General features: G+C 46.8%; 1 protein-coding gene across 4 annotated transcripts in view; it reads right to left on the reverse strand.

The window, feature by feature from the left end:
• The window catches only part of PRPSAP2 (phosphoribosyl pyrophosphate synthetase associated protein 2), a 48,106-nt gene extending 35,537 nt beyond the window's left edge, over positions 1 to 12,569 (reverse strand). The window contains exons 1-6 of one of the 4 annotated variants that reach the window (XM_032841226.1): positions 12,420 to 12,569; positions 8,517 to 8,644; positions 7,129 to 7,225; positions 6,727 to 6,877; positions 5,662 to 5,714; positions 3,310 to 3,376 (exon numbers count right to left, since the gene is read on the reverse strand). In XM_032841226.1, coding sequence (XP_032697117.1) covers positions 3,310 to 3,376; positions 5,662 to 5,714; positions 6,727 to 6,845 — 239 coding nt within the window. In that variant the 5' untranslated portion in view covers positions 6,846 to 6,877; positions 7,129 to 7,225; positions 8,517 to 8,644; positions 12,420 to 12,569. Of the gene's footprint in view, positions 1 to 3,309; positions 3,377 to 5,661; positions 5,715 to 6,726; positions 6,878 to 7,128; positions 7,226 to 8,516; positions 8,645 to 12,419 lie in introns of those variants that run through there. The other 3 variants (XM_032841225.1, XM_032841227.1, XM_032841228.1) reach the window with 3 other exon arrangements.
• Between the last annotated feature and the right edge of the window lie 557 nt (positions 12,570 to 13,126).

Consider the following 13,126-nt stretch of genomic DNA (forward strand, 5'->3'; position numbering starts at 1 on the left):
TTGGCTTTGTTCGCTAGTTCCCCTCCTCCCCACCTTCCTGCCCAACAATCATTCGTGTGCGCCCCCTTGGGCCTCCCCTCTTCCCTGGGCTTCTCGTCTAGTTTCACAGCATTCCAGAAGCTGGAGACTCCGGCTCACAGCCCCAGGCCAGGATTCTCTTCTCAACCCCAGTCCAGCAAATCCAACCGCTATGTGACGACAGAGCTACTCCAGTGTCTTTAAAAACACCTCAACACTTAACACCCCCAAATGAACTGCTCTTTGCCCCCAAAGCCTGCTTTATCACAAAACCTTTTCCATCGTGGTTGATGGCGACACTACTCCTCTAGCTTACTCAGGACAAAAACAAGGCGCCCTTCACTGTTCTCCCCTCCCGAAGGTTAGAGCATCTCACCGCTGCACAGCTGCAGGGCTGTGCTGGGGCCGGGCCACGCTCCCCGTCAAGCAAGTGACCGGGACGGCCTGCCACCAGAGGCCTCCCTGCTCCCCAGCAGTCCCTCTGTGGCCCATGGCATCCCGGTCATCTTCAAGGGCAAGTCACATCAGGCATTCTTTTTTTTTTTTTTTTAGATTTTTTATTTATTTATTTGACAGAGAGAGATCACAAGCAGGCAGAGAGGCAGGCAGAGAAAGAGGAGGAAGCAGCCTCCCTGCTGAGCAGAGAGCCCGATGCAGGGCTCGATCCCAGGACCCCGAGATCATGACCTGAGCCAAAGGCAGCAGCCTAACCCACTGAAGCCACCCAGGCGCCCCCACATCAGGCATTCTATGCTCAAGACCCAGAAATGCTTTCCCATATAGCCCATGGTTCCACCATGGCTCCCAAGGCCTCTTCCTGATCTGCCTGCCATCCCACCTCTCCGCTCTCCGCTCGTTCACCCTCTGCTAACACCTCAGTCCAGCCACACTCGACGCCTTGTCAGTCCTCCCTCCTGCCCGAGGTCCTGTACCATAGGTGCTCTCCAGGACTGGAAAGCTCTCCTCCCCCTGCCCCCACTGGCCACCTGGCTTACATCCCTACAGGCTTCCAGTATGGGGCAAATGTCACCTGCTCACGGAGGCCTGCCCCGCCTGCCCCCTCTCCACTCCCCACCATCACTCCTAATCCCCTGCCGTGCCGTTAAGGTGTTTTGTTTTGTTTTCTTTGAAGGTCGTTTTTTTTTTCCCATGCCACCCATCATCTTCTCACCAACTAGACAATCTACTTATTGGGTTAGCTGCATGTCTCAGATAATAGACTCCATGAGGACAGGGTCTTTATCTGTTTTAATCATTCGTGCGTCTTGCACACCTGGAATGGTGTCTGGCACACAGCAGACATTCAATCAATATTTGTTAATGAATGAATGAGTGAAGGGAGACACAGAACACGTGGGTGAGTGGATTCTCTGTTAATATCTGCCCCGATGTCTGAAGGCTTTCAGGATAGCACTATGTGTGAAAGAGGAGGAGAAGAGGACCCAAGAGTGGGCGCAGAGTTACAACAAGGGTCCTAAGCCATGCTTGCTGGGGCACCGTTTTTAGGGAAGCTGCTGAAAGGCTAACCTCAAATCATGACCTTGTCTGAATGACCAGAAAAGGAAAGCTAAGGGACAGCATTTTCTTCATTTAAAACGTTTCTAATACTTTTAGCGTCCACCATTAGTCTGACCTAAAACGAGAGATAAGATGTTTCTGACGACATCAAATCTCAGTGTTAAGTATTTCACAAAGACCCTGATGGCCAGGCTCTCTACAACCTGGCAAGACTAAGAATCCCCGAGCTCGTCCAAGGTCATGGTTTAGAACAATGCAAAAACAAGACATGCAGACGGTTTTAGCTATGGGAATAAGAGACCAACAAGAGGTAGGGGCAGAACGATAAGTGTTGAAATAAACCAAAAAGAAAGAAAAGGAGAGGGATGGAAGGGCCTGGAAACAGGAAAGAGTACACGAGCCACGCTGCTGAAGCCCCGAATCCCAAGTTCAATTTGACCTTCAAGGCCCACCTATCCCCATGTGTAACACAAGCGACTTCTGTACATTTATCCAAATGGACTCACAAGTGTCTGTAAGGAGGTAAAAGTACCGCAGACAGCCAGAAGCCAGAAGCGACATAAGACGTAAGTCCTAAGTCATTCTGCGCTCTGCGCTTTCCCCACCCACTGCTGGAGGGTGAAGGGCAGGTGTGGGCACAGGGGAGCTCCCCACCAGCACCCCCGCCCATCAGCTGGCGGGCGACGGAAGATGGCAGTGCCTCCTAGCCCCGGTCTGCCGAGGCTGCTTAATGGCACAGGGGAAATGAAACAAGGGAACCCTGGCAAAGGCCAGCCACCCTGTCCCTTCTTATGATCACACACGCTCCCAGGAGGGCTTGAGATGCCACGACAGGTCACCCTCAACTCCTCTTTCCCAGAAGAGTCAGAGATTTCATCCCCACGAACCAAAGACCAGGACAGACGTTCAAAATGTAGGTGAATCAAAGCTAAAAAACGATGCCCCATACAAAGTGATTTCCAGACATTACTGAAAACCACCCTGAGTGAAGAACTTTCACATATGGGGACATGCGGGGGACATCTGCGGACAGAGCGGTCTTTGATCAAAAAATGCAGACAACCTCACCGCACTGATTCCTCCACACCCAGCTAATACAGTTGTGACAATTTCCAGAACACACATTTGTCAAACGTCACGCCAGCCAGGAATACATATTTCTTCAATGCATTCTTTTATCTTCTCTACTCATTTATCTATACAACAAAATAAGAACTAGTGATCATTTTTTAAATTGCCTGCAGTCGAAGCTTTAAGAACCCCAAATAAGTAAACACCTCTCCTTCTGCCTTTTTGGGGGAACTAGAAGAGCTTTCCTGTGAGTTTTACCAAATTCTGGCTATGGAGAGGCAATGTAATAGGTTCTATTTTCTTTTTTTTTTTTAAGATTTTTTTATTTATTTGACAGATCACAAGTAGGCAGAGAGGCAGGCAGAGAGAGAGAGGAGGAGGAGGCAGGCTCTCTGCTGAGCAGAGAGCCCGATGTGAGGCTCGATCCCAGGACCCTGGGATCATGACCTGAGCCGAAGCCAGAGGCTTTAACCACTGAGCCACCCAGGCGCCCCAGTAATAGGTTCTATTTTCATTAAGAACATCTACTCCAAGACTTGGTTACTTCCATCTTTCAAGAACACGAAAGAACACGTGGAAGTCAACAGTTATGTCAGAAAAATTAGCAGAGTAAGGCATACCAGTTTTCAAATGATCTTAAACACTCATACCCACAAAGAAAAACCTAGAGATCGACATCATGTATGTTGGATAAGGACTCACTTTGAGACAGTCTGGATGATGAAAACATCCTTGCCCCTCACGGATTCTTGAATCTGTACTCTTGTTTCTGGCAGGAAAAGGAAAAAAGGGGGAGAGGGGTGGAAAAGACATATAATTTACCTTTTTTAAAAAAATCTGCTTCATCCCCAATATTATAAAATATATTATAAAATATAGAAACGAACTCCTAAAGAAACTCATAAGGTCTTAGGTGCTGTAAAGGATGATGAAAACACTGGCATTAATCACACTTTTTACTTTTTTTAGAGTGGGGAGTGAGGGAGAAGAGGAACAGAGGGACAGGGAAAGAGAGGACAAGCAGGCTCCACGCCCAGCACAGAGCCCGACATGAGGCTTGATCTCATGACCCTGAGATCATGACCTGAGCTGAAATCAAGAGTCAGAGGCTTAACCAACTGAGCCACCCAAGTGCCCCCAATCACACTTTTTAAACAAGTTGGGTTACATAACGTGCTTCAAAAAGAATTCCATTTCTGACTTGGAACAAGTAAATCTATCCTTCTTACTTCTCTGAGGACAGTATCTCTAAGGGAAATTACTCATTCATAAAACCGTCACAATTAAGAACTTATTAGATGAGATGCGGGGGTGGCTCACTTGGTTAAGCATCTGCCTTCGGCTCAGGTCATATTCCCAGGGTCTTGGGATCAAGCGCCATGTCAGACTCCCTGCTCAGGGAGCCTGCTTATCCCTCTCCCTCTGCTTGTATGTTCATGTTTTCTCTCTCTCACAAATAAAAAATAAAATCATTGCCAAAAAAACTTTACTAGGTAATAAATGTTATAATAATGTTCTGAGACTACAGATGAATTAAGGTCCAACATCCCTACTCTCAAAAAACATGTAATCAGCCACAATTAGACAAATGCAGAATGCGACATTCTTCAAAGTCAATGTCATGCGAAGAAAAGAGCTGTTGTAGATTAGGGGAAACTACAGGCATAAAAAAGTATTGCTTGAGCCAAGAATCCTAGTTGGGGAAAAAAAAAAAAAGGCTCTCCAGGACAACTAGGGAAATTTGAATATAGACTGGATATTAGATAATTAGAGAATAATCATTAATTCCTTTAAGTGTGACAACAATAGTGTATTCATGCAGGAGAAAGTGCTTATTCTCCAGAAGCATGGTCAAGCATTCAGGGCTTAAGTGACATGATGCTTGCAACTTACTTTCAAAACGTTCCACCCATACATATCCATCTTGCAAAATGTTACCTGTTGAACCCAAGTAGCAAACATACATACCTATACTCACTGCACTACTCTCTCAACCTTTTTATAAGTCTGAACATTTTCATTAAAAAGCAGGGGCACCTGGGTGGCTCAGTGGGTTAAGCCTCTGCCTTTGGCTCAGGTCATGATCTCAGGGTCCTGGGATCAAGCCCCGCCTAGGGCTCTCTGTTCAGCAGGGAGCCTGCTTCCCCCACTCTCTCTGCCTGCCTCTCTGCCTGCTTGTGATCTCTGTCAAATAAATAAATAAAATCGTTAAAAAAATAAAAAATAAAAATGTGGGAAAAAACAGAATATGTGTTTATAAAGGAATATGGTACCAAGGAAAGAAAATGAGCCTTAGATTGAGGGAGTTCTGGGTTTGAATCCTGACTCTGCTAGTCTGGGGACCCGTATCTAATATCACCCCTGAACACAGTTCTTTAAGATTCGGTAACAGTGAGGAATCCACAAATGGCAATTCCTGCCCTTTCCCAGTGGACATCAAATATTTTCTCTGTCCTCATTCATGAACCCGGAGGGTGGATCAACCTTCTGCTGGGCCTTCCACCACCAGCCCTCCCTCACCCTCCCTTCCAGACTACAAGAAGGACATCATGCAGTCCCCCTTAGCTGCAGATTAAATCATTTGCAGTTTACAAAGCTCCAAGCCCTCCATGGGACCTGCTTGAAATTCTCTCTCCCTCTCCCTCTTCCCTTCCCACTTGTGCGCTCTCTCCTCGCTCTCCTAAATAAATAAATCTTTAAAAAAAAAAGGAATAACAACCAATTAATACTGTGGCCACACGAGGTTTTCTCATCCCGCCTAAGGGACATAAACTCAGACAACTGCTGAATTTCCGTTCGGTGGACCAGTTGCACGCATCTCTGTGGTTTTTACTGGATGAGGTCTGAGACCTGGAGTTCAAGGCCCCACAAGCTGTATATCCAGCTGGTATCAGTAGGAGCTAAAGCACCACTCTCACCACCTTGCCCGCCAGACTTCTTGCAGAACTAACCGGCCACTGGGTCCAACTGTTTCAAGAGTGGAGGATACAGGCCTGAGCCAGCATGTCACATGCCACGAAAGGATCAACGTAACGCACATCCCAGATAGCTCACCTCTGTTAGGCTCCTGGTAAACCTGCACTTTGCCCATCTCCACCCCCAGTCGCCTGAAGAAGAGAAAGGGGGGAAAAGTTGAAAACGTAACAGAGACAGAATCTATCCATCCAACATCTTTACAACTTGAGGATGCTTCACAAATTCATAAAAAGATAAACCAAAATAAAACAGAGGCACTCTTATTATAAAATTAAAAGTGGATATGCTATTGTTCTGTCATTGCCACTATGTCACACCTAACCCCCTACCTCCCCCCACACCGACCCCAAAAAGGCCTCCAGAGTTCTGCTCAGCCTGCCTCACCAACCATTTCCTTGTGCTCTCTGCCCTCTAGCCGTGCTCCTGGGCCATACCAACACCTCCTGCTGCACACCTCAGGGCCTTTGCACCTTCTGTCCCCTCTGCCTAGAGGGTTTCTCAATTCACATATCATCCCCTCGGTTTAAAAGTTTCACCAGAGCCCCCAAGCTAAAGCAGAACAACCTGCCCAAATCATTTCTTTCACACTGTTTTCTTCACGCTTCTGATCACCACCTGAAATTTTGTTTTGTTGACTTCCTTCTTGTCTGGCTCCCCAACTAAATATAAGAAGGAAGGATCTTGACTGGTTTGTTCACCATTAATCCTCAATATCTAGATCAAGGCCCAGTACCCAGGAGGGTGTTCAATCTTCATTTATTCTTCTCTATTTTTTTTTTTAATTTAAAATTTTGTTAGCTAACATACAGTGCAATATTCGTTCCTGGCGAATCTTTATTTAATAAATAACTAAGACCATACTGAACTGTAATCTAGATAAACTATTTTCATCCAGAATATGCTGCACTGTTCCTTAGAGTCAAGTAATTCTATAGACATGTGGCACCTAACACACTCCCAGGCACTCACAGAGACTCAATAAATGTGTTTTTAACGAACACACAGGGAGTCACAACGGTTTACAAAAATGTTAGCCCTTAATATATAATCTGCTCTTAAGTTTAACAACCAGAGCTCTTCCAATCACCAGGGTCAAAACAGCACAGAATGGCTGTGGATCTTAATGGTACGATTATAACTCACTCGGCAATCTTCTTTGAGAGCTCCATACACGAGGAATTAGAATTTGCTGAAAACAACACCAGACCTCCTTTGGTTATGTTCATCTTGGTTTCCAATTCAGGTGGCGCCACACAAAACATCAAAACCTTCTTGGTTTTCCAATTCTCAGAGCCTAGGAGGATTAAGAGAATATGAATAATGGCCAGAAAATAGTAAAATGCACCTGAATGAACTTCTTTCCTTAAATAGCAAATGAGTTAAGCTGAAGGAGATTAGTGTTCACTGATGGAGTCTCTTACATTACATCTATGCATGAACAAATAAGAAGTTTGTGTGGATCTTTAGGGCTCCGAATTTATAGAAATATGTTACTATATGATTTCGCTAGTTTTCATGACCACTGGGAATAAATGACAAACTTACAAGAAAGGCGGAGCTGAAGTGCTCAGAGTTTTACTGTTTTGCTGCTTAAAGTCAATTATGGACAACCTCCTGTTATTCTCTGACAACAATATTCCTCCTGGATTAACACACAGAAAAATGGCAGAGCCATTAGCAAGGACATGGACTGAGCGACCCTTAAATGATGAATAAATAACACACCTATGCCCAGCTTCTCCTATAATAACTGTTTACCCCAAAGCCCTCCCTCTGGGCTGCCAGGGGCCTCTCTGATGCCCTGAGCCATGTCTAAGGTGACCCTGCCACCTGCACTTTCCTGAACTGGAACCTAAAGCCAGCCAAAAATAACCCTGAGGGCAAGGGAACAGACCACCCAGCTGACAGGGCATGGACAGAAAAGCCCCCAGCCTCAAAGTCATCAGAGCTGGGACAGTCATCCCACGGGCCATTCACATGCCCTTTCACCTTCCACTCTCTGGGCTGTGTCCTTATCACGCAAGGAAGGTGCCAGACTTAGGTGTCCCAGCAACATCTCATAGGCCACAGGGCATGGGGGCATGTTCCCAGCAAGCCCACTGTGCTTGCTCGGTCTGTAGCTTTCCGTGGGATGGTCCCGGGAAGGCTGGTGAAGATTGAGAAAGGGATGAGGCCGAGTGGCTCTTTTATGCTGTTCTTCCATTTTAATTACATGAGTAATACACAAACATATTCTCCTTGGAAAAAAATGAAACCAGGACCAAAGTTTAGGCTAAAGTCACCAGTCCCCCCATTCCAGGCCCCTTCCCACCCACCATCCCGGAATGGACAATTCTTACTACTTTGATACAGACACCATCAGACCTTCACGCATTCACACATGGCCCACCCTCCATAAAAAATTGGACAAAAATACATTTCAAACGATGTATTTTGACAGCCCAGGGTTACAAAATATATGCCCATCGGGTCCTTTTTAACTGCTACTAATACTCCATGATACTGGAGATGCCGCCTTTAAGTGGGTCACTATCCTAAACAGGCCTCCGAGTGCATGTGGGTGTCTCTCAGCGGTAACTTCGAGAAGAGAACCACTGGGGCCTGGGGCTGGTGCAATTTACAGGTATGGACACACAAGCAGGCCAGGAAAGCACATTTCCCCACAGAGTGCTTCTTCCTGGGCATGCTGCCGTGGGAAACGGGGAGCAGGCCAGTGAAATTTACCTACATCCTGTGAATTAAAAACTAAAACACAGGCACAGATGGCCAAAGCCCTAAGGAGACCAAGGAGAGCTAGTTAGTGATGCCTTCCACGGAAGGTGTGGCTCAGGAGCAGGCATCAGCCGACTACAGCCCACGGGCCAAACCAAGTCCTCCAAATGCTATTTCTGTACGTAAAACTGTATTGGAACATGGCCACGCTCACTGCCTACCAACTGTCCATGGATTCAATGATGGAGTTGAGTGCCGGCCATCAAGCTGAAAACGCTGCTTATCTGGTGCTTTACAGAAAGTCAGCTGACCCCTGCTTTATGGTGTAGTGTAGGACAGAGTGGCTGGTCTACAGGAAAGAAAGAACATCTTCAATATTCCAAGTTGGAAGAGATCTTAAGTATCTTCCAACACTGTCTCTCAACCACTGTATGTCTGTGTTTAGGAACACAAGGTACTGGCAGAGAAAACTTGTTTTCCTGTAGTTATAAATACAGGCTTTGGAGTCAAGCTCTTGTTTGCATCTTGGCTCCTATTTGGCTCCCTGGGAGGCCTTGCATAAATTAATCTCTCTTTGCCTCAGTTCCCTCCTCCCTATGATACACAAATACAGCCCTTACAGGATCACTGTAAAATTAACTCTGTATGGCACTTAACAAAGTGTCCCACATTGAGGATCTGCTTGGTAAATGGAAGCTACGTAGGAATCAACTGTTAATATTTTTATTTTCTCCTGAATGAGTACAGTAATACACATGCGGTGGCCATCTTTTTTCATCCCCCAAACGTTAAATAAGAAGCTTCTTAAAGTCCACAGCATTCCTGAGAGGGCTTGGAACACTCAGAACGAAAGCATCTGAGGGTAGAAAGAGCTCTTATAGGTTAATGGGCCATCTACAGGACTCCCACTAAGAAACCACTCCAGCCCCTTGAAGAGCTCCAGAGACTGTGTCCACATCCTCAGGGCCCATCCATTCCAAACTCTTCCTTAGAACATGCTCACTTCCTCTCCCTGCGGTCACCACCCACTGGTCCTTGTCCTTCCCTTGGTAATTTACAAGAAACATCAAATTCCTTTGCCGCAGGGCAGTGCTCGACCTGTCTCTAGAAGGCTCTCTTAGCTCTGTATTCTCTTCTCCAGGTTACTTCCTGGAGCCTGTCCTTACTGGTCACAGTTTAAATGCCCTTCACCACTGACCGTGGCCTCTTAAGTCCCCGTCTTCAGATACCGGGTTTCTAGAACAGAAACCCAACCTGAGACCGCCATCAGAAATGGCACTGGTAGGGGAGTCCGTTTGGATATGGTTATTGGTACAGTCATGTTCTGTGACCATGACTCCACATTCCACAAGATGTTCAAACCTAAGGGCTGTTGGTAGTTTTGGTTCTGCTTTTCCCTACTGGAAATGCAAGCTGTGCTCTTTACCAAGCTTCCAGAAAAGTGAGTTTTAGAAGATTATCCTCGGAAACATCATCACCAGGACGGGGCTGGCAGGTGGCTGATCAGCACAAAGCTTTATAAACTACAGTTGCTTTTACATTTATCCTAAATGTACTCTAGGATGTGTGAGAATTATTTATAACACGTATGAAAACATACCCTTTAAAGAGAATTTCGACACCTTTCAAAAAGCAAATCCTGCTCATCTTTGAATGAGACTTGACAACCTGTTAGGTCTCATGAATGAATTCACAGGGAAAGACCACTCGCTTTGCATGTTGCCAGCCATCATTTCAAAACCACTTCTCCAGATCTCGGATGAGGAAGGCTCGCATTAGACTGTGACATTTTCCCTCCAGCTTTTCCTCCAAAGTGCCCACTGTACAAAAACCTCCTATCTAAAGATGCTGGAGGAGGAGGGTGGTCTTGGGTCTGTTTTCCACAGTCACTAGCTACCAGTGCTTGGGGAAGTCCCTTGGCCTTGCCAGGCCTGTGCCTCTCCCTTTCTGACAACAGAGACAGATGCTCGGTAAAACCAGCTTAAAAATAAGGTCCAGGGGGTGCCTGGGTGGCTCCGTGGGTTAAAGCCTCTGCCTTTGGCTCAGGTCATGATCCCAGGGTCCTGGGATCGAGCCCCACATCAGGCTCTCTGCTTAGCGGGGAGCCTGCTTCCCCCTCTCTCTCTGCCTGCCTCTGCCTACTTGTGATCTCTCTCTGTCAAATAAATAAATAAAATCTTTTAAAAATAGGGGCGCCTGGGTGGCTCAGTGGGTTAAGCCGCTGCCTTCGGCTCAGGTCATGATCTCGGAGTCCTGGGATCGAGCCCCGTATCGGGCTCTCTGCTCAGCAGGGAGCCTGCTTCCTCCTCTCTCTCTGCCTGCCTCTCTGCCTGCTTGTGATCTCTCTATCAAATAAATAAATAAAATCTTTAAAAAAAAAAAAAAAAAAAAAAAATCTTTTAAAAATAAATAAATAAATAACGTCCAGACAGCAGAGATTTTTTTTCTCTGAGATTTTTTTCCTCGCCATTATGTTCTCTACTGTACGCCAGAGCCTAGGACCCGGCACATCAAAGAGGCTCCATGATACTTGTCAATCAACAAACATGTGTTGAGTAAAGTCTGACCTGGTCCAGTTGCAAGGATTAACAAATAGAACTAGAAGGCATCGTAAAGTTCAAAGAATGATTATTTTTATTAGCGATGTCCCTCACTCAAAAAAAAAAAAAATTCTTTTTATACCAGTGCTGAAGAGAATTAGTAGGGCAAAACCTAAGCTGAATTAATCCTCTATGCCTCTGTGATCCCAGGCACTTGGCCCATCTCTCCATCAGCACGTTTTCTTACGGCCAACATCACTTTCTGAGTGCTCTGAATTCCCAGGACAACTCAATAAAGCAGGCACCAGACGAGAACCCATTTTACACATGGGGAAATGAGGCTTTGAGATGAAGAAATGTGCTCAGGTCTACATGGCCTCTAAGCAGCAGACATGAGCTCAGTTTCAGTCTGACTTGGAGCACAGACAGTTGTGTGCACAGCTCATTTCTCAACAGCACAGAAAATGACTGGACTCCCCCGGCCGAAATCGGCATTACAGTGAGCAGGATCGGACAAACATCCAGATTTTGAAAATGTCTACAATAAACATGTCTTGTTTGGGAAACAAGTTACATCGAGTGTTAAAGAAAGACCACAACACAGAACTTTGATTCAGTATTTCCCCTTTTGGGAATTTATACCAAGGGGAAGAAAGGGCCATATATGTTCCATGATAGTCACTGCAAGACTTTTTTAAGAGCAAAAATGGACATGCAGAAAGGATCCGTAATGGGGTAATTAAGTAAAATTCTGAATATATACTCAACATAATAAAAAAGTCTCCAGGACTGTGCAGAAGTCCTTATGGTAAGTGAGTAGGAGAATTTCATCTCCTCTTATCAAAACTGGGTGATAATGGTATAGACCGGGTCGGGATAGGAATACGGACAGGAAGAAGGGTATGATTTAGTGGAGTTCAATAATGTGGCTGAATTATTTTTATTTGTGCATTTAAATCTCTCAAACATTAAAAATCACACTTCCTCATGCCCCAAATCCCCATTCCTCATTTCCTTATTCTTTGTAAAAGCTAAGCAACCCAAACTGCGCCAGTATCAAGATAAAGGGTGAAAAAAAAATCCTTATCATCAATGTAATATACAGGGGGAAAACATTTTACAGTAAAATAATATCTAAAAATTACATCAAGATCCTCCCTCCTGGGTGAGTTCTGGGGGGGCGGGGGGGAGAAAAACCGGCTATAGGGAACAGAAATGTCTGCGACAAGCAAGGCCAATCAACTTAAAATCAAGGGCCGTCTCAAATTAGGGACCGGAGATGGTTGGGTTGGAGGCTTGTTTCCGAGCGGCCCGGCCGCAGGTCCCATAATTAGGGCTCGACTCCCAACGGCGCCGAGCCCGAGCCCCGCGGGCCCCGGACGGGATAGGAGGGAGGGAGGAAAGGGGCGGCGGAGGGCGCGAGGCCGGGGTCGTCCCGCTGTACCCCCCCAGCCGCCGCCCCAGGACCGCGCGACCCGTCCGCCAGCCGGCGCCGCGGGGCTCCCCGCCCCTTGCACCTGCGCCCCGCACTGCCGGAGCCCGCCGGTCCGCGCCGCCACTCGTCGCTGGCTCCCGCCCGCCTACCTGGCCCCGACCCCAGCCCCGGCCCCGCCGCAGCCTCGGCTGCCGAAGGAAGAAAGCGCCGGCTCTCCAGGCGGCTTCTCTAGGACCAAAATGGCGACTCCATGCGCAAGAACGGCGTCCACGGCGACTGCGAGGCCTGTGGGCGGGGCAGAGGGCGGGGCCGGGAGCCGGGATTGCGGCGGCACCTGGCTTGGGGCCGTGGGCGTGGCCCACTGAGAGGAGGAGCGCGTCCGAAGAGTCTAGCTGGAGGGGTGGGACCAGGCTGGCATGAGGGGCGGGGAGATAGGCGGGACTGAGCCCTATTGGGCCCCTTGGACGCGCTAGCCCAGGTGGCTGTGAATGCGAGGGTGTGGAATTACAGATGTCTGGGTTCCAGTCTTTCCTGCCCTGTAACCTTGGGCAAAGTCACTTTGCCCCTCCGAGCCTCGACTTCCTCATCTGAGAAATGGAAATGATAGTAGCATCCATCTCATGGATTGTGAGATTGTGATTTAATCCTCACCGTGAGGATTAAATGAGATAGCGCCTGGAGAGCTTTTCAGCTCAGCTCCTAGCAAATAGTAAATGCTCCATTGTTACTGTAATTATTTCCTTTCTTCTTTTATTATAAAGGAATTGGTGTTTTTGGTATCCATTGACCGAATTCCTTATAATTTAAGTATGTTTACCCTTTATTTTATATATATAACCTAATAATAGCGACCACA

Source organism: Lontra canadensis, unplaced genomic scaffold (genome assembly GCF_010015895.1).
Source record: "Lontra canadensis isolate GAN:19392208 unplaced genomic scaffold, GSC_riverotter_1.0 scaffold122, whole genome shotgun sequence".
Classification (NCBI taxonomy): Eukaryota; Metazoa; Chordata; class Mammalia; order Carnivora; family Mustelidae; genus Lontra; species Lontra canadensis.